Genomic DNA, 22,181 nt, shown 5'->3' on the forward strand with positions numbered 1-22,181 from the left:
TGTCTCGATCTTAGACCAGCGTTGCGACCTTCTGATTGGTTTCCGGCATTCTTGGTTTAAACCAGAAACCGCTAAAGTAACGGTTTTTACGTTATTTCCGACGATTTCCGGCCGCACAATCTAATTCTAACCCTGAGAATCGAGTAGCATTGTTAAAATGAATATTTATTCTTGAGCTGTATAAAAAAAAGCACCGTTCGTGCTTTCATTTTCAGTTTTGCGTTCTTCCGTTTAATACAACTGTACATGCAGGAAGGAAAAGAAAAATATTCGTGTCCTAAAAAGAAATGCAGAAATAAGAGAAACAAACTGGAAGTCCCGGGGAGGCTCTTGTGCGTCTATTTGCTTATGCAAACAGCCTCTGTTTTGCTTTTCCACTCGACCCAAAATCAGATACAACGCACGCAAAAAGAAAAAAGCCTCGAGCGAAACGAACTAAGGTAGCGGGGGCCAGTAGATAATGACGCTGATTTCCACCGTAGAGAAGTGATGCTAATGCAGAAAATGTCTCGAGAAGGCTCCTTCGGCCCGTGAAAAACTAACGAAGCGGCTCCTCGGGCGAAAAAAAGATCGACTCAAACGGCCGGCAAAACAAACCGTCGGTCGGTGAGTAATTCCAAGGAGGAGAATGGGAACGGTTGCATGTGCTTGCCGACTAATTGGAGTTTCCTTTTCATGTTGACATCCGACACTGGTCGATCCAAAAGCGAAAGGAGCCTTCTGCGGCCAAACTTTTGACACAAAAAGAATCAAAAAGGCTCAGCAGCCACACACACAGCCCGAAACTTTTCATTGATTTTCCATGTGCGTGCCTGGAAGCATTAATGTGCGCGGATATTTTTCCACACAAAGACACACAACACTCTTTCGTCTTTATTTGACCCACACACTCGCCATTCTCACACTCGAATGGTTATCCAGCGGAGGCAACACTAATGTCGCGATTAAAATTTCATGCTCCAGTCCAAATCACATACACGCGTTTTATTTTTTTTGTGACTGCACATTAAGCTGCCACTTTCCTCACATCAGCTCGATGTTCGTGGTTTTATCAGGCGAGTGCAGCACCAACCGCTTTTTCATGGCGTGTTGCGCTTTTTGTCGCGGCTCATCGCCAATTCTCGCACCTCTTAATGGCTTTTATGGCAGCATAAAAAAAGACACCGAAGAGTAAAAGTGCTAATGCATTTCGTATCAAATTTTCATGTTTTTAAAGAACGCGCACATGTCATCTTATCTGATCAATCTCTCAGTTGTGAAAATGTCAAACGTTTTTGTAATTTTCCGGATAATTGTCGACATTAAAAGAATAACGCGATAGTAAAAGTCTCTCAAGGGAAAGGGGTCGTAAAATGTTTTGACTGTCAGCACATTTGACCCCTGCGGAAAGCATGCAAAGCGGCTGCATTGCATTTTCAGGCACACTCGTGTAAAAATCCAGAACCATTAGCCGGAGGGGGGTGAAACACTGGCCTTCTTTTGTTTTGCAGCAAATTTGAATAAAAACAAGCGACGCATAATCCACTTAACACGCACGGGGCTAACAGGCATTAGGCAGAGCCCAGCAGCGAATGACGTCGACAGTCCCGGGAAAAGCTCTAAATATAATTGACGAATTAGCCTTTTTAAGGTCCAATGATCATAAGCTATAAGCGAGGCATCCAAGCAGTCAATCAGAATCAATAATGGCCATCACCCTTAATTGGCTCGTGCAAATTGATATGATGGAGCGAAACGACTTTCGAACTCAGCAGGAGCAGGCCAAATCTAATTGCGCCGGGGGTAATCAGCGCTTTGTAGCGGGCCGTCGCGTCGCCTCGCTCCAAGTGCCAATCAGAGGCAGCGATAGACTTTTGCAAAGTGTTAAATTTCGCCCGGCCTCTCTTTCAACCCGTTCTCCGCGCTCGGCAACGCGTTCGCAGTCACTGTCAGAGAGTAATAATTATTAATAGGCAGCATACTTTATGAGCTGCTCGCTTCGCAAAGTTTCGCCACTCGAGCCGCCCTCTTGAACCTCCGTGTGTGTGTGCGCCGGGAAACTGCTCTCTCGTTCTCTCTCTCTCTTGCTCACGATCCCGAAAGTGGCTGCACGCACGCTAAAAGCAAGCACACACACATACACACACATTCTGTGTCGGCAGGCACGGATCGAGCGTGTAACAATAACCGAGTTGCGAAATGAGAAGAGGGCCAACCCCAGCAGCGACCTGCTTCATTTTTGAAAACTCTTTGCTGCCAAGAGGATAACTCGAACATTTCGCTCAGAGGGTTCGTCGTTGTAATTGGAAATAATATTAACTGATTAAATGAGGAAAAGGGATACAAACCTAGTTCTATTTGACTTCAGGCACACTAAATTTTTTGTCAAACTGAGTAACCGGGGGCCGGGTCACGATCTGTGTTAGTTCCCGCCGGCCAGAAATCAATATGGCGTCGAAATAATAGAGGCCAATCCGGGGACAGTCCAGCGGCCAATCGCAGAAGCGTAAAAAAGAGGCGAAAAATTCATTTCCGCGTATTTCGTTACATTTTCATCAGCCTGATGTGCTATCTAATGGTCGATTCGCCAATTACCGGGCTAATTATCTGTTAGTAAATAACAAGCAACAAAAATATTAAATGTGCTGACAGAATTTTCATGATAAACTATCCAAGCCAATTTCATTTTACGTTTGTAACGTACCCGCCGTACTCTACCAGACGCCATATCTGACCGTCGCGTGAATCCGGACCCCGGTGAACTGAGGAACATTATTACAGTAGCTTTTTAACCCTTAAGTCAAGCAGCACTTTCATGCCGCTCGTAAATACAAATTTTCAGAAGCAGTAAATCTAAATCTCTGTTCAGAGGCGCACACAAAAGACTCGACATTCAGCCGGCCAGACCAAAGCTCTGCTGGTGTAAAATATATATTTGCAACGCAAAATGGTCGTCGGCGGCAATATTTTTAAAGCGATAACAAAGAAATATTCAATATTTTATGGCCCGCGCGTTTTTCGTGTACGTATAGCTGTAAAATTTCTGGGCAGAGGTGCATGCATGATAAATCAAGCCAATATCTCGCGCGCTTGAAAAATTGCTCTCTCGCACGGCGCTAGGCTTGCGAAGAGCTCAAGCGAAAAATAAACGAATGAGAGCAACACATTGAAAAATGGCTGCTGCTTGTCGGAGGAGTAAACATATGTTTATTCCACGTCGTCTCGAGTCTTTTTGCCAGTCGAGTGTGGCGAGGATTTTTGCTGCCTCAGTGGCGGCGGATGATTTATTGATTTCTCAGAGAGCTGCGCCGAAACAATTATTGATGGGACTATAATGGCCGCTTTATTCAACTAAAACTGTCATTTCGCTGGTAGAAGCTGTAATCGGAGAGCATAACCGCAAATATTTTCCCTTTAGAACAGTCGCGGTTTACAAAACGCGTTTCTTTGGTCATGGAAGCATTGATTTTCGCTTCAAAAGGGTCATTTCCGTGAGCACGCTATTTCAGGAATGTTATAGTTGCCCCAATGCAAATCACGAACGTCACACATGAAAATTACACCCACAAATTGATCTACTTTGTGAGTGGCATTGATTTTAAATTTCTGTCTCGTGCATATTCCCGATAAAAGTGACATGAATTTTATTTGAAAAAATCAGCAGTTTTTAGAAATGACTCGTTACAATGGAAAATTCCCTGCGTGACAAATGATGAGTCAGAGTCTCTCTAGCGGCGACCTACAAAAGCTCTATTTCGCGTCGTCAGGGAAACGCTTTAGCTGAATGGAAAGGTATCTGTTTAGCGATCTTGATGGAAAGTTGTCATTCGGCCGCACCTCTCGATATAGTATATATAGTTGCCTGAATGTGGCGAAATTGCAATCAGACAGCCTCAGAGCTCGCGCGCTGAATAGAAGCCTGCCGTGAAGAATTCAATTACGCCCCTTTTGATCGGTGAGAAATTACCAGGGGAAGCAGGGAGGGGGTAGGCTGGTTCTTTTCCGAGTTATTTTTGTGTGGCTTTGCTTCTCAACCTGCGATGGCAGATTAAGCACACATCGAGCTGCAGTGGGGGACCCTTCAGTCGGCTACCAATTTTTATAACGCAATGCGAAGACGGGGAAATGAGCTATTCTTGGAGTTTCCACGAACGTCCGAATAATAGGGTTTATGTAATGAGCAGCTTCTTCGGAGAAGCAAGCGGTGAAGTAGCATATCAAAAGCAGTCCTTGAAATCACAAGAGGAGCCTGAATTAGAGCTCAATGGGCGCCATTGAGAACAAACTCAGTCTATTTTCAATCGTTAAAAATAGGCTGGTCTCATTAGAATAAATCCTGCATACGTTGCATGGGCGGTGCCTTTCGTGAAAGAGCGAAATTGAATGCGTACAAGCAAAACAAAACGGGTCCGTTGGAGATTTGTCGCAGTGGAACGTTTTGGCAAAGGCTCGACGGCCGACATTTATTTCCTGCGAGCGCACCAGTGAATAAGTCTCTCAAATTCAGCCAGCACCCACTTAAAAAGTCCATGTTCATGGCGCAGTCAAGCGACCTCTCGGAAGGCAATTCAAGCCAACAAGCAACGCGACCTGCATTATTTGCGGCGGTCGCCCTGCGGGTTGCATACACACACGAGCGTGATTGAGGCACACGAATCGCTGCTTTGACTATAGAGATAAGCGCTCTCAGAAAAGTCGCAGAACGCATGTTAAAATCCTTGGTTCTGCAACCGATTGTTTGGTGTTTTCTTGCAGCGAAAGAGATGGTCTATTGATTTATAATCACAGAAACACATTATTTGCGAGTGAAAATCCTCGACGCTGATTGGCTGTCGCAAACACTTTTAGCTGAGTTTTGTTTCGTCAACCAATCAGCGTCGAAAATTCTTCGAGCAGACGAGCCTTTGGGTATTTTCATTCGCAATTTATTCTGTTTGAATCAACCTTTAATGTAATATTTATTAGATTATAAATCGACAGAACTGCAAATAGAAAACAAACAATCGGTAGCAAAACAAACATGGGAGGCAAAATGCTTTCGGCGACTTTACTGAGAGCGATTATCTCTGTTTTAGAACCTATTTGACCCTTAATAAGCCCGATACTTTTATAAGAGCAGATGCTTCGAATCGAAATTAGCACTTGGCACTCGGTACAGCAGCATCGCATGAATATTTAACGCCGAGTGTTCAACCAGAGGTAGAATGAATTGGCCCATTACTCGCGAGTTGAATCTGCTCTCGGCGCCAAAGCAATTCAATTCTCGCACAATGGCTGGATTAGTGTGTGTAATTTGTTTTTTTCATTAAATTACAGCTCGCTGCCGTGAAACACTGAACACGACAGGCCAATTTCGCGCGCGAAAACGAAATTGCAAATGCAATCGCCGGGTTTTCTGGCTAATTCCCAGCCTTTCGACTTTAACGATTCTCGTTGAGCGACAGGCAGGTCAACAAACTGCCTCTTCTGATGCCCTAATCTGCGGCCCGTTGGCTGGGTCGGCGGCAGCCATATCTGGCAGAAATGTCATTGATGGAGCTGCGGTCGAATGTAAATATTTGCCGAGTGTCTTGCGCGGGGGCAGCACCGAATGAGAGGCAAATGCCATCAACGCGTGTGTGTGTGGGGTGGGCCGACCGGACGACAACATACTATATATGCCTTTGCCAGCCAGGGGCCGTGCCGAGGACTAGTCGAGGATGGCAGAGCAAATATTCCAGCCTGCTGCTCTCAGACAGGCTAAATTCAATTTACCCACTGGTCACCAGGAATTTGAATCGGGCTGCTCTTTTGTCTGCACGCGCAAATCCGATTTTTTGCGAGCGATCAAACAAACGCGAGGGTCGAGATGCAATCTTTTATTTGCGACCGAACTCGATTCCAGCTGACTGCGCTCGGAACTTTTTTTATTTGCCTGAAAATGATTAAGTGCTTTGAAAAGCCTTTCAATCAACATTTCGATCGCTTCTGGATTGCGTAAAATGCCTCGCACATGAATCAGAGGTTACGTCAATATCGTTTTCGTATTTTGGCTGCAAAGGCGTGGAAACAATCCGCAGTCTTTTGACAATTGTCCTTTATCTCCGTAATTAACATCTCTCTAGCTCCCTAACAACACACACTTGTGCATAAACGCGCACACAGAGAGCCCTCAGCGCATGATTGATAATGCGTGCCTTTCACTGAAATTTTCCCTCGCAAACTTTCAAAACGCGAACAACGCGCATTCTCAATAGTAATGACCCGTTTTATCACACATTAGCATCTTTACACAACGTGCTGAATCATGATAGCGATAAAAATCACTTAGCAAGCGCCATTTAATAATGCCTCTCGCGAGTAGCAGCAATAAAAGTGCGTGTGTGCGCACAATTGCACTCCAATGTGGACGCGGGAGGCCACTTTTCAGCCCTCCAGGAGTCAGATTTTACAGCCTGAATCTCTCACTCGGCATATTTTTATGTCGGAGCTGATAAAAGCCGCGCCTCTCCTCCACTGGGAAGTGTACAGAAATAAAAAAAGCGGCGTCGACAACACAAACATTATTATTAGCAGCAGCTGGCGCGCGGTCTTGTCTCGAAAATGTGTTTTACGGCTTCTGATCTCATCAAAAAGGTAACCTCTGGGAGCGACTCCTTTCAAACTTACTCAGAAAGCGCACGTGAAAAACAGTTTTGACAAGCTGGATGATTTATTATTTCCATTGATCGGATCAAATTTGAATGGTTCGCCAATTAGACCCAACTCAAGGATTTAGAGCGAACGCAGTTCCAATTTAATTATCACCGAAAAAGAAAGAAAGAAAGAAAGAAAGAAAGAAAGAAAGAGGGCAGAGACTGCTTTCTGCTTGTGAGCTCCGAAAAAATGTTTAAATATTCATGAATGGGGAAATGGAAAGGTGCTTTATTCCGCCTCTCTTTCTACTCGTTCGCTCGCCTTCTCCCGTGACAAGAGGTTTTAAATCTACCTTTAATGACCAGCCTGCGAGCGAGAGAGCGAGTTGAGCAGGCAAAGGAAAATAATTTTCCCACTTTCGCTCGTACTTAGCGCAGTTGGATTTAAATAAATTAATGAAACCACCATCAACCGCGCTCACTGTTGTAAAATTCATCATTCCAAGTGTTAGGAGGAAACTTTGACGTGAATCCTTAATTATTTCTCTCTTCTCGGCTATTTTAATTTTAAATTACTAGGAAAACTTTCTAATGCTACAAAAGCAGTTGGGTTATGTGAAAAAAATGAAAAGTCTTTCAGTTTTGCTATGAGAGCAAATTCTGAACAAAAATATTTTCGGCTAATAATCAACAATAAAATCGATAATATCTCAAAATAATTATCACTCCCTTGTCAGTTTTTCCTCTGCCCGATTTCTCGCCATATTTTTTCGGATTAATAGATGCGTTCCCCAATTGTTAGAATCTCTGAAGCATCAAGGGAGCCGAATAACTGGGATTTCTCTCGGACCCTCCATTCTAATTAAGTCATGAATTCCCTCCGCTCTGATGTTGCTCGTGCGATTCAGCGTGCAAGCCGGCTAAGCAAATACTTAAAACGCAAGTTACATCGCCGACAGAGGCGACTGGCATGAATGAGCCGCGCTGCGTAACAATGAGAGGCACACACACACACACTAAATAATAATTCTAGTTACTGCTGCAGAGAGCAAACAAAGCAGCGGCTATGCGGGCAATAAATTCAGTTATGTGTCACGCGCGCCGAGTAATTTAATGCGCGTTGCATGATGTCGAAATATAAAACGGCGTGTGCATTTGAATGCGTGCGCGCGGCCGAGCGGAAGGGCCCCCTCGCAGCAGCAGCAGCAGCAGCAGCCAGTGGTCTGAAAACTGCGAGCAGCGCGCGGCACTTTTAAATCAATACTCTGGGCAGCTGAAGGAAGGTAGCCATCCGCCGGTGGGTCGGTCGGTCGGTCGGTCGGTCGGTCGGCCGGCTTTTTGCCCAAAGTGCGCTCTCGGCCGCAGCTGCTAAGGTGTGTTTGCCAAAGGGCGGCTCACTAATGATCGCGCCGCCGCGCACGGGCATTTCCCTGGTGACAAGTGCTCTCTGCTGGAAAATGCAGGCTGACGGGCAGAAAAAAACTATTGGCAGATGTGTCAGAGTCGAGAAACTTGATCGGCTAACGTGACACTAAAGGTCGGCCAAATTGATCGAGCTCGGTCTTACTCATCTGTGCAAATGCTCCCCTTAGTTGCTGGGAAGAGAATTTCCATTCACACACTGTCGCATTTTAAGTAAAGAAGTAAAGAGACGGTACCTTTTTTATTGATTTAAAGTCCCCGAAAGGCCGCAGAGAAGCCCAACGTGGCCCGCACCGAGGTCATTTCTTGAATTGCCCGTAATGCCACTGGAAAGGAACGAAGTTAGATATTTGAGCGTTTTAAATCACGAAATGAACCATCTCTGACATTGGACAGGCCGAAACTTCTGAGAATGCCTAAACAATAAAGGAACGAATTTAAATTGAATTAAGAAAGCACCAGCTGGCACAATTTCCGGGCTCAGACGTTATGTGAGCGGGATATAAATTGCACAAGATTATTTCGTGGCGTGGCCAATTTTTCTCCGCCCGACCGCTGGTGGCTTCAAACTTTTGACAGGCTCGCAGATTGAGTTTCACAAGGCTCCTTTGAGTGCGTGCGTTATGCTCTGGCATGCCAGAGTGTGTTATGCTTTATTTCAAGAGCTTTTGGCAGCATCTCGCGAAAGCGGAGAGTGCCGGGCGTGTGTGCGGAACTAACTGTTGCTCAGAGCAGATGAACATTTGGCTGCAAGCCATCTGCCCGCGCGAATATGTGTACTATACACACACTGCAGTGCTGACGTCAGCCCACATCATAATTCAGAGAAATAGATTGAGCTGGAGGCTGAGAACTGAGAAGGCCCGCAATTAGCATTTTGCGTAAGCCAAAAGAGCTATGACGAAAGTTCTAAGTCGCATTCTGCCACCGCCGGCTGCTGGCTGGCTTTTGAGTGGCACTTTTTGCCACGATGGCACCGATGGTAGGCAAACAAGCGGCAAAATAATAATTAGACAATGAATATTCATCCTGGCGTTGGCAAGAAAAGCAAAAGCGTCGTTTTGCACGAAGTGAATTCGGAGCTGAGGGCCGTCGTACGCGAGGAAACGAGCGCAAGTTAAGATGGCGAACATGAGATATGTCAGAGGTTAGACCCGCAGAGGATGCGGAGTTGGGCTCTGTTTGCAGTACTTGTTGGTGCTCAGCCCAACGAGCGGTATTAGAGCCAGGCAAAGCAAAATACTGTAGAAACAACGCGATAAAAGCTGTCACTTTTAACGGTAGGAAAAAAATACACAGGCTTAACAGCACGTCATCGGCAGGCGAGATCAAAGCGCTTGTCGATTTTTTTGCGGACGCAAGTAAGGGTGGCTGGATGTATTTAGAGCAAAAATAAATAAAAATAAAAAGGAGGCTTGCGCCCTCGCGCTGCTTTATTTGATCAATATTTTGGAAGGGAAACTCATAAATAAGATATGATCTTCACAGCGGGGCACGGCGTTAATAAAAGTGCTAAATTTGAAAATATGCAAGCTGCGTGGCTCGCGTGCTTAGAAGGCTGCATACTTCTTAAAAACGCAGGCGTTTTTATAGCTCTTACGTGGTGGTAAAAAACAAACTTCTTGTAATATTTTAAAAATATTCAATCTGGTGTGTCTCTTGCGTGTATTTTGCAGAAATCTGAAACTAAGGATGTTCGCTTCAGCGTCCTCTTTGCCAGCGAGGGAAGAAAGGCCCAACCACGATGCGCAATCAAAGTTATCATCAAACTAGCGTTTCACCCCGAGGATGAGAATATTATTTAGCTAAGAAAATGGACCCCTCACTGAGCAATCTTGGAGATGCGCTGGCGTCCACGCACACCACTTACAGCGGGTGCACCGACATGGACCTGGTGCTTGGAGACTGCATGGAACGATTGGGAACACGTTTGAGTATTTTAGAGACCGAGTTAAAGTACGCATGGAGAGCTTTAGATTTATTATCACAAGAGTACCTCAGAATGTGGGAGCGGCTGGAAAAGTTGGAAGGGTTGCTGTACGAGCAGCAGGCCGTGATATCACAGCTGCTCGAGTTCTACTCGACGAGCGGGTCGGCCGAGGAGCCGCCTCCGAAAACATCGGCGCTTCTGCAGCTAACGGCCGACGAGGCGCCTCCGCAAGAGGTGGGCGAGGACGTGGTTGCCAGTTTGCAGGGTGGCACGGAGTCGAGCAACGCGAGTTCGGCCGCCGAGTCGCCCGACTTGCGGCAGTTGCTCGCGGGACCGCTCGCCAGCACCGGCAACGAAAGTCTCGACGCCTTGCTGAAAAGCCAGGCTGACGAGGCCTTTTACAGAAGCCTAAACACTGCTCACAGAGAAGATTTGACTCAGCCGCAGATTACTATCTCGAATACTGAGCAGCCTCTGGGCATGATTTGGGAGGCTGACGAAGGCACTATGGAGGACGCGGCGGCGGCGGCGGTGGCGGAGAAAATTAAAGAGATATCAATGGAAATACCAACTATCGTCACGTCTGGCTCACCGCGAATGGAAGAGGGCGAGGGAGAGGAGGAAGACGAAGAAATCAGGACTAGGGAAGAAGCTGTGTTCAGTTCATTAGATTATAAGGATTACCGTGGCAACGCACCGTGCGTCGACGATAAAGATCTCGCCAATCTGACCGAGTTAAGTGCGATAGATCAAGTTACTCTGGCCAAAATCAATGAGCTCGATCGACTAACCAGCAAATTGCAGCAGGATTCTGCAAATTTGAAAGAACTGCAAAGCAAGTTGATGGAGAATCCCGAAAAGTTTGTACAAGAAGTTCCTTTAGGCTCGGCTGGACTGGATATGGAGGCGATTAGAAGCAAAACTTCGGATAGCATCGTGGACCAGACCCTGAGACAACTGTACGTTGCTTCGGAATTAGATAGTTGGAGCTATTCAAATTTGAACCCCAACAACAACGGCATGCTCTCGAGACCGAGCTCGAGACTTTCTTCCGTCAGTGGAGCGACGGATCCGGAAATCGCTGCTGTTTTAGGTTCGCCGAGTAGAGGTTTAGGGTCCACGATGAATGCGTCCCTTTACGATAACAAATCTCCCACTGGTTCGCTCAGATCGAGAAAGGATTACATGTCATCGCCGCGAATGAGAACTCCTGAAGACCTGTCCGAATTAAAGTCGGATCCGTTGAGTCCCACGTCGCCGCCACCTCCTCCGGCTCCACCTGATAATGGAAAGTTCGGTCTCGGCTCATCGCTTTCACTAACAAACTCAATGTCAATTATTAACTCGCTTACTGCCCCACAAGATAGTAGAGATGTTCTCAGTCCTAATTCCCCACGTTCTCCGAAATCGCCCCGTTTATCGCCAAAGAGTCAACATTATTCGACCAAGCCTGAATCGGCAGCATCTAGGCTGGGCCTGATCGGCCACGGAACTGCCAAATCCGATTCTGGACTTTCATCGCTTAGTAGTTGGTCAGGTATAGAAAAGTCTCCATCGTCACCAAGAAGTAGAAGTGAAATAATGATAGGTCGAATTTCTCCTCGACATCAAAGCCATCTTGTTCATCATCACGCAGACGCTTCAAACTATCTGACTAGCTCCTCGCTTCTGACCCATTTACAAAACAAAAACGCTTCGTCTCATCAAAAAATAAGTGGTTCGTCGTTAATAGGTAACCAGTACTTGCCTGCAGCAGAAAACGTCGGTGCCAGTCCGAAACACCGATTTAGAACGGCTTCTCCTTTCAGTGAATATCTCTTAAGAGCCGACGCCAACGAGAGTTCCCTCTACTCGGTGGCCGGCAGCAACACAACCCTGACCTACTCCACCCTCTACACGAGAGGGTCCAGTGCTTCGACCACCTACTCGACATATTCGTCCCCCAAACTGCCCAAACCGGACATCACCGCACACACCTCCAACGCCCTCCCCGTACAAACCCCTCCGAGCCCAGCTTCGAGCCACAGAGTAGCGAGTAGTTCAATTGCGGATATGGACGAATACAGAACTGCTATGTATCGCACAATGTTCCCGACTGGTAATATTACGGACGCACTTTCTTACTATCCCACGCAGAGCACCAGCCCGAGGTATGATTACGTGTCGACGAGTGTGCTGCCATCTGCCCAGAGATCGGGCAGAATTAATTTAACGCCAAGTCCAGGAGACACATCAAGCTCAATAAAGTCGGTTGAGTCTGCGAGGTACGCTGATGCTCACTACATGCCGCCATCCTATCCTATCGAGGCCAAGAGATACCAGACGCAGCCCCCTCCACCTCCTGCCCCATCTGGCATTTATGATGATGACCGATACCGAGATGCTCACCGAGATTCTCAAAGAACTGACAGGTCGCTTCTAGAATCTGATGCCAAGTGGAGAATGAAGGCTCAACGACAGCTGAAGGCTCAGCAGTCGGTAGATCAAAGTGCAATGCCTCAGCAGTTCATTGACTCGTCAGGTGTGATAGTTTCGCAATCTGGTTACATATCAATCTCCCAAGATATCAAAGGGTCTGCCAGCACGACGGAGAGCAAGCCATCGAAAAGAACTAGTAGAAGAACGACACTGAAAACCGCCATGAGCACAGTGAGCAACTGGATACCAGATTTGCACTTGACCATGAAGCGAAGCAGGTCCCATTCACTGCCAAGTGGCGTGGAGAACGACGAGGAAGACGCAGTGCAGAAACAACAGCGGCCATCTACTTCGTCTTCCATATTTTCCCTTCCAAGAAAACGGAGAAAAAATACCATGCTCTCCACGGTATCGGGAATTTTATTAAAAGCCAAACGAAGAGGTCGCAAGTCAGTGTCGTCATACTCGGACGGTGAACAGTCTGAATCTGATTGGTCAACGAAATACAGTAGCGGCGCCCCATCAGACCAAGAGAGTGAAGAAGGTAATTTAAATCACATATTTGATTTTAAATAATTTCTTACAATTTCACTTTTGTTTAACATAGTAATTTGAGATTTTTTTCTCAAAAGACATCCCGCAAAAAATTAATTATAAATAACAGAGCGATTTTTTCCAAGCCAGTCCCCTGAGTGCAACAGTCAAAGCGCGGTAAAAAATTGTTATATTATTCTTTCAGATGCTGAAGTTCATTTTGCTCGAGTATCGATGAAGAAAAATGTACCGCAGCAGCAGCAACAACAGCAGCAACAACAACAACAACAACAGCAGCCAGCACAAAATCAAAGTTCAATGCCGAGAAATGAGTCTGAAACAAATTTAAGTGAAAAGGAAGACTCGGATCCCTTCGCAGATTTGCCTGATGAGGAAACTGCAAAGGAAATATTCGCAACAGTTGGGGACATCAAACGAAATTCAATAGAAGATAAGGCTGAGGAATCGATCCAGTTACCAACTGTGCCAATTGGAGGCGCTTCTCGAGAATTCGCAGTGTCAAGAGCGCTAGGGAAATACCGCCAACGCAATTCGTCTGCCTCTGCTTCTGAAGAGCAAATCGGTTCAGGGGAGGAGTCCAATTGGGCACTCTCCACTGCTGCACCCTCAGGAGGTTCTGGTGATGAAGTTTCATCGGGAGGGCACTCAGGAAAGGAAGACAAACCGAAAGAAGATGAGCCAGTTCCAACTATAGAGACGCAAGTATCAGAGCCTTCACCGCAAGCAGCGCCAACGCTGTCATTTAATCATGAAGATAATCAAATTTTCAATCAAAATACCTTCCAAGACGTTGAAAATAATTTCAATTCGGTTTTTCAAACTATGGAGCAGTTGCAAAGCAGCAACCAATTCCAAACTATGCGAGGTCCAAGTACAAGAATGATTATGAGGCACCAGGCGAGCCTTGAAATACCTAATTTACGGAGCTCGCTTGAAGATGATGACAATCGAAGTACGCATTCATATCGAAGCACGTCTCGAGTGTCTTCTAGAAGACAGAGCACAGAGGAGAGCATTGACAGCGAAGACGAATGGTATTGCTACGAGCTGAGAAAGCTCGAAGAAATGGAGAGGCAGAATGACGAAGACTTATCCAGGGATCAAATGGCGCTCGAACCGGACGACAAAGTGAAAGCGAAAATGTCGTTTGTTCTGCAAGAACTGAAACAAAAGGCCGACAGTGACCCCAAGCTGAAAATTCGAGATGCCAATTCCTTTGAAGACGACAACACTTCCTCGGTGAAATCAGTAGAGTCGGCCTTTTTTTCCGGAGGCAGCGACAGTCTGGCGGGCCAAGCCCCTATTCAGTTTCAAGCCACTCCCGTTCACTCCGCTAGACCCCAAAACCAGCACTCTGAAACCGGAAGCGAATTCAGTTCAGAATCCGCATTCACCTCGGAAAAGGATCGACGGCCGAGCACGACGTCGTACCCAGAGGTCGAGGAAGAAGAGCACGACGACGCCTCTTCAGGCTCGACGAGCGGCCCGGACAGTCCTCACCACAGCTCAGAGGAGTACTCCGAGCACGATGTTGGCCGCTCCAGAGTCAGCTCGAATGCCAGTACGCTGAGGAGGCCGCTCGACACCATCAGCGTGGCTCCGAGTGAACCACCAGAGCCTTGCGGTTCATTGTCAGGCTCTGTGCAAGCGCTTCCAACCTCGTTCAGGGACAGAGCAGACAGCACGGTGACCATGACTTCGTCGATAGCCGCACGACTTCGATCGGAAAGCATCAGTGAAGAAGGCGGGAAAGGAGAAGGCAGCAAATGGAAACTTTTAAAAGCTCTGAAGGAGAGGAAAGCGGAGGACAAAATCAATCAAGAGGCGGCCTCGCAGGCCAGTCTAACGGTAAGATCTACCGGCAGATAATTTCAATGTTAATATTTCTTGATTTAAGAAATAAACTGATTGTAATATTTTAAAATTCGGTGCTTTGAAATAAACTTAAATTCCGTATTTCAGATTGATTCACCAAAAACCGAATCGGTGAGTCACGTGTAAAATCAAGGTCGGGCTTGCATTACATTCAGCCATTTTATATATCGATTGAAGTGTCAAAAACATTTTAAGCGCTAAACCCGAGTCCATCCGTCAAAGAACATGAACTCTGCTCTCTCTCACATATCATGCTGCTCTTTTGCATGGCTTCTGTTACACAAATGCAATTCGTTTAAACACACCGTTCACACTTTCGATCGTCTCAATGGATCTTTGTGTGATGTTCTCCACACGTGAACTTCAAGTTTATTTTCTTATCTGATATATTATATCAATTTCTGTGTTTTGACGTCGACTGAAAAATGTGTCTCATAAAATACAAAATTTTCAGCACCACTTAAACCTACATCGAAATTTTCTGAAACACTTGCACGATTTGCATACACTCTATTCCTCTTTCTCTCTATACATTTTCCACAATTTAACACGCTACATCTTTTGCTCCAAGCTCCTCTTCTGTTGTACCATGTCATAAAACGTTCAATAAATATATATTTAGTGTGTTGACAGCATGAAACTTGAGTGGGCGTCGCTTCGCTCCCCAAAAGTTAACACAGTATATATATATATCACACGGCCCTGAAAACAGTTCTTACAAAATTTAAACGACGTCGTCTCGTTTTAGGCGTTAATTACAAATTCACAAAGACGCTCACTTCGTGACCTAGTGTGCCCAGCACTCGACTAACAGAGACGCTCCCCTTGCACACTAAACATTTATTTTCCTTTGACGACCAAAGTCGCGAACGTCTCACATCCTTACAAACGGCCTACAGTTTGATATTTTCACAAATTACAGTTTTTATCCTATTGCTTAGATTTAGAAACGACGCTTCCCCTTCTGATCGTTATCAGCTAGAAAACGAAGCAGATGTTTCAATCGTATATTCGTCGGTTTTGAAATGGACAGAGATTTTTTGTGTTGAATCATATGTATGCCGAGTGCTCCTGAGCGATATGTTGATGAATTTGCTTGGAATAGGCAGACTCCTTGGGCTTGAAACAAGCTCAAATTGCCTCGCTGGTGATGTAATATGGTTTCCATGCTGCAGGCTCGGGATTAAATTTGCGCTCGGTTCGATCGCCGGAGGACGTAAACTGCAGATTCCAAGCATTAACTTTGGCCCATGCTTGTGCCCCTATACCACTGTCCGTGATGTTACTTTGCATTAGCCTGCTTCTGTTGCGACCATAACTGCACGACGATATGCATCAACAAGGGATTAACACGAATAATGTGTTTTCAGAATGGCGCCGGTGTTGGTGGTGACAGCGGAGGACGTGCCAATGGGTAAGTCCTTGTTCCAGCCGCGCTAATCTCGGTGACTATTTAACAAGTCAACTCGTAAAAATGCAGCTGCACTCTCTGATATTTTCGCTCTAACTTTGAGGTAAAAAGGGCTCAGCCGACGCGTTGAGCCCACCACAACTCCTCCCTCGAGAGTGATGAAATAAAACTCGATTTTTTCCCCTGCAATAAGCATCGCTGATGCCTTTTTTGCGACTTCGTCTCGCAGCTGCAAGGAATAAAAATGACTTTTGCGGAGGGTGTGTGTGAGCCCGGCGCGTCGAAATTTTTTGCCCAAAGTCCCGCCGGCCATTCGCTAAAGGAGCAGCGCCTCTACATCACCGTCACTCAAACTTTGTCATTTCTCTCAAGCCGGCTATCAGCGAGATAAAATGAAAATTCCATTCCGCCATAAATCTCTTTGCACTTAACGCGCTGTCAAGCGAAAAAACGAGGTCGACCTTTTTAAGCTTCACAGATGAATTCTTTTTTTTATTTTAATCCAATTATTGCATTCAAACTTTCTTCATGCACTTGAATCTTATTGAAGTAGATCGAAACAGAGCGAAAATTTAAATTTATTTGAACTGTTGGATGAGATAAACAGTTTTTTCAGAAAAAAGTAAAAAATTTCAAATTTTATCCAAAATTTCCACCGTGACCACTCCGTTGGCAGATTTCGATTCCTCTCGTCGAGATCTGTCCAACAGTGTATAAAATTTTGTAGTGAAACTATTTTTCGCGTAACAAAATCATATTTCAAGAAAGGAGACTCTCATTCAGCCACTGTTTTTCTTAAATTTACAGCCCTAATTTTGGCTTAAACTGAATCCTTAGGTTCATTTCCGATGTTTTCCAGTATCAATCGTCTTCAATTTTTTTTTAAAGCTGCAGAGACCTCCTATTTTACAAGTACAAAACAACTTTTATCTCTCTGGTGCGAGTTGAGAGGCAGATTAAATTACTCTTTAAACATCCCTGCAATTTTAATCAATTTCCCTTGCAAGGAACGGATGTTTCCACGCAAATTCCTCATGCGATGCACCGCAGTGGAAGAAATTCCTGCAAAACTTTAATAATAAGCATCCCAAGCGTGCCGTATGCCGTGCTACGAGAGCTCTTAAATAAATTGAGAAATACTGAGCCGCACACTCTCTCCAGACTGCATCTCTCTCTCTGCAGAGGTCGCTCGTAAATTACTTTGATTCCCGCTGCACTTAGCCGCGATCTTGTTTTGCGGCTGGCCACAGGACGCTGGTCGGCAAAAGAGCAACAACCGCACCACACACACTACATAATACAGCAGGCGGCGGTGCATTTAGGCTGCTTTTTACGATGGGCCCAGAGAGCCGCAACATGGCGATAATAATGTTGCTTTTGCTCGATGCGTATATTCAGCTTTCGGTAAAAGTGTTTTTGCTCGGTTTTATTGCAGGCACCCCGGAGACAATCCGTTCTACAGCAACATCGACAGCATGCCTGACATCCGCCCGCGCAGGAAATCCATCCCACTCGTCTCCGAGCTGGTAAATAGAGCTTTTATCTCGATTTTTATCCCCACGCGCGCCTTCAATAAGATGAATGAGCGCGAACACGAAGAAAAGGGAGCCCCTGATTAGCAACATTTTTCTTGATTTCAAACAAACCCCCCTAATTCTATTTTTGCTCAGTGTTGGTTGGAACCGCTCCGTGTGTTTCCACCTTCTTTCCTCCACTATCATTAAGCGTAATAATACTACGGTGGTAATGACGTCATTTTAATGACGATTACACGCCCAGAGGCCCACATCCTTTCTCACTTTCAGAGCTGTGTTTTCCTCACTCTCTAACACCTATATATGACCCATTGTTTTATGATAAAATACGCTCTCCCTCTCTCTCTCTCTTTCTCTCTCGCTATATTTTTATGTTGGTGTGACAGCTACACTATACTAATAGCCCCAACTGCTCTACCCCCAGACCCCTCCTCTTTCCACTCGACCACCGTCAGGGATTTTTATTATGTGTGTTGCTTCCCTGTGCCCTCATGTAATTCGTATCTTCTGTTATCTCTCAGTCAGATGGCCCCTTTTATCTGTTGTGCGCCAATTTTCCGCAATTTAAATCTGCTTTCTTTCAAAAAGAACTGAAATTTAATTTTTTGATACGTACAGAAACGTAAAAAACCTTACATTTTTAGCGGTTTTGAGTTTGAACATAGAAAAAGGTCAATCGTCTCTGATTGGACGTTGAGCTGGTTTAAGATCGAGAAAGCAGCGCCACAGCGACAGCCAGCGTAAGCGCTGCATCCAATTATTCTCTCTGATTGGTTGCCGCAGTTCTTGTGGCTATTATAGGTTCAAACAAAAAACCGCCAAAGTTGAACGTTTCCGCCGATTTTCGGCACGTGTTAACCGAGCGATTTGGTTGCTCAACCTAATCCGAACCTCAGGAATCGATCGCTACTGTCAAAATAAATTAAAATCCATTTATAAATGAGGAAATAACGTTCCTAAATTTCTATTTTTACGTTTTTTTGATAATAAAATTGCGGAAAACGAGCGCCACGACCTAAAATTGATCCTGTTAGTGTCAACAAGATACTAATCAACATGTTCAATGTGTTTCCGATTTGGCCTTCAACTCTCACAGGTTCTCAAGGTACTACTCCAATCAACAATAGTGCATGCTGCAAAGCTATAGTAGTTACACAATCACATTATATATTATTCTCATTAGAACAGTAAGCTTACTTAGAGCAAAATTTGGCAAACACATGGCCCGCACTCTGCACCAGATGGTTTGCCATTAATTCTCATTGTGAAGCTGCAACATTCACCACTGCGTAGTCATGTTTGTGTTTGTAGAACAATGCACGCGACCCGCCCTGCAGCCCTTTTTGGCACTGAATGCACCCCTCTCACACTAAGCGTGTGTTGTGTTCGCCCTTCTTTTTGCAGATGCATTGTGTATTCCATTAATACCTGAACAGGCATTCTCTATTCTCTCACGCATTAGGCGAGCGAGAGTGCTTTTTAAAAACAAAAAAACCATCGCCCCGCCTTCAATTACCCGAGTGAAATCATTAACACCTGCATGCCTCTTTGTGTCTCTTCGACGACAAACCCCTTTCGTTGCATCCCTTGATTTTTTTTTATAATCAGTAGAGGGCTGCTGAATATTATGAATTAATTACATTAATGCTGAATTTTCACGATGAGTAGTTAGGTTTGGCGGCGTAAAAAACGTTCCGCCTAAGTCATTCATTGTCGTTGGTAGAATAGCGCTTTCGACGGTATGGCATTTATGCAAAGTACAAACACAGAGATACGCTCTTGTAAATACTCACACACATATATATACACACTGCTCATTACTTTAGCTAAAAGTGTGCGTACAAAAAGTTTCACTTAGCCGCGTGTCTTGAGTTTCTACATGATTAAATTAGCATTTTAATAAGATCGCTGTGAAAGACAAGCGGAGAGCATTGCAACTTTGCGCCTCCGTCTCTTGCCGTACAAATTGATTCTCTGCCGTGCATACTCATTTCAAAGGCACACGTCATTAAATATTCCATCCGACTCTGCAAATAACCACTTTGGAAATTTTTCGGATTCGATGATTTTAACGATCTTTGGCTGAAAAGTTCGAAATTGTTTAATTGTAACTCAATTTAGCTGAAATTTGGTTTGTAGCTTGAATTTCAGGCTTTTTTATAAGTTAATCGTAGTGATAAAATATCAATTTGCAATTTTTAACAAATAGTCAAACAAATTCTGGAAAAATTAAGTTAGTTGAAGATTATAAGGGTCAAAAATGGAGCTCGGAATTTTTTTAAATAACATCTGGAACCTTTAATGAGTCATAATCCAATTTTTCAGCATATCTATTTAATTGTCCGGACCCATTGTCTTGTCAAATAGAGTCTAACCTGTAAAATATCATCTTGATATGCTTCACAATTCGATTTTGAAGCATTTCCCATTACTTTTAATACTCCGTCGAATAAAAAAAATCGAATCCTATAAGAGTTTCCTTGCGAATCTGTAAATACATCTGGTTATGTTGGTGTTTCTTCACTTGAAGTACGGCTCGTAGTTTGTACAATAAAACACGCGCTCACACTTACTTGATTTGTACAAAAATCGCATACTTGATTAGGAAACACGATAACTTTGCGTTGCACACGTTAGCTCTGTTTTCCTATTGTTGTGATGGCGAGTAATGAGAATTTTTGCTTTGCAGACAATGGCAGCGACAAAACGCAACGCCGGACTGACCTCGGCCTTGCCTCGAGCCACCTTAAACGACGAAGAGCTGGTAAGTTGGCCGCCACCGCCCCAGTTGTCCTATAAACTGATAATAATTACCGTGCAGATAAAGCGAATGAAATATGAAACTAATCGCTGTGTGTGTAACAACCGAAATCTCTCTTTTTTCCGTTTTCGACCGGATTCTTTGAACAGGTTTAAAAAAATTCAAATGGGTGAACTCCGTTTCTCTTTTTCTCACTCTTTAGTTAGAAAAGATTGCGTTTTTTATTTATTTTTTCTTATTTCGGGGGCTTTACGTGTGCGATTCTGCTACCTCACCTTTATAAATATACCTTCATTTTCACTCTGTTATTAACGTTTTCAACTTGCTCTCTATCTGACTGAAGGAAAGACTATAACATATTCCAGTTCTATTTCTCGAATTTGGCTATTTTATCTCTCTATCTACTATGACATAATTTTTTATTTTCGTAGTCTAGCACCTGGAATACTATATATATATATTATATACTCACATCTCTCTCTCTCTTATTTATATATATTTTCTCCGCCACACCCATGACCCTTTAAATGGTACATACACTGTTATTGTACCTCTCACGCATTTTACTACAATGCCGAATGTTTTATTGTCTTTAATTTGATTTGTTTCTTCATTTCGTGAGATGTGTCCTTTTTTTCGTTTTGTTCTGTACGGATACTTAACTACGCACACTGAGGCGGAAACTCTTGCTGCCCGTCCACGCCCGCCCGCCCATCCACCCCCGCCCGCCCACGCCGCTTTTTATACGTACTATGCGTATTTGTGTGCAAACGTCTCTCGTGTCGCTCGGCCAAATGAAGAGGGTCGAATCGATGTTCTCTGCGGCTCTATACACTTCCTTCTTGCTCCCCCCGTTGTGCGTGTTCGCCGTCAAATTTGTGCAGACGCACTTTTGTCTCATTGTGTATGCTAAGTATCCAAGTGTTGTCTCTTGACCCCCTCTCTCTTCTCTTTTCTTCATGCGTGTTGTCCTTTGCAGTCAGCCCGTATACCTTTGGAGCAGGTAAAAGCAACCAAATTGAATTCTGGAGCTTCTGCGCTTTAACTACCCCCCACCTCCATCGCTTTTCATGTTCCGTTTTCGTGTGTTACACGGGTGATATGCGAATCTGCCTTGGAGACATAATCCTGTTTTGCACCTTTTAGATGTCTCAATTTGAATGTTGGTGTCGTTTCGGTCTTGAAAAAAGAAACTCAAAGGATATTATGCTCCTTCATCGTTTCTGCATATCAGCCTCTGTATAATGCATGGATGTGCTTCTTTCTGTAGCGAAAAAACTATATTATATATTTCGTATAACATGGTAGCAGCGTTCTTACTCGTTTTCTGTTGGTTGACTTTTCATTTTTGTTGAAACACACGACGAGAAAACACAGTAAATTCAGTTCCAAACGACTTAACTTGATTAAAGTGCATTCATTGATAAATATAATAATCGTCATCATTAACTCGCCGAATCACCCAGACTTCATAATAAAACTCAATTATTTTCCATCAAGTGCACTTAGTCAATTAAATTGGTTGATCACTTAATTTCTCGTTGGTGAACACGTATATATATAACATTTTAGTCTAGGCGCAGATTCCACAACCTGTCTGTCGTGCCTAAAAGCTTAAACAAAAATAACCAATGGCAATTTCTACGCAAGCCAAGTATATTAGGATATGTAAGACCTATTT

At 44.5% G+C, this 22,181-nt stretch overlaps 1 protein-coding gene across 2 annotated transcripts in view; it reads left to right on the top strand.

The window, feature by feature from the left end:
- The window catches only part of LOC135946272 (uncharacterized), a 52,806-nt gene that overhangs the window by 13,834 nt on the left and 16,791 nt on the right, over positions 1-22,181 (top strand). For both annotated transcript variants that reach the window (XM_065494421.1, XM_065494420.1), the window contains exons 2-8: positions 9,692-12,907; positions 13,103-14,766; positions 14,881-14,904; positions 16,164-16,207; positions 17,640-17,730; positions 20,429-20,503; positions 21,480-21,503. In XM_065494421.1, coding sequence (XP_065350493.1) covers positions 9,829-12,907; positions 13,103-14,766; positions 14,881-14,904; positions 16,164-16,207; positions 17,640-17,730; positions 20,429-20,503; positions 21,480-21,503 — 5,001 coding nt within the window. In that variant the 5' untranslated portion in view covers positions 9,692-9,828. The remainder of the gene's footprint in view (positions 1-9,691; positions 12,908-13,102; positions 14,767-14,880; positions 14,905-16,163; positions 16,208-17,639; positions 17,731-20,428; positions 20,504-21,479; positions 21,504-22,181) is intronic.

The sequence above is a fragment of the Cloeon dipterum genome, chromosome X (assembly GCF_949628265.1).
Source record: "Cloeon dipterum chromosome X, ieCloDipt1.1, whole genome shotgun sequence".
Classification (NCBI taxonomy): Eukaryota; Metazoa; Arthropoda; class Insecta; order Ephemeroptera; family Baetidae; genus Cloeon; species Cloeon dipterum.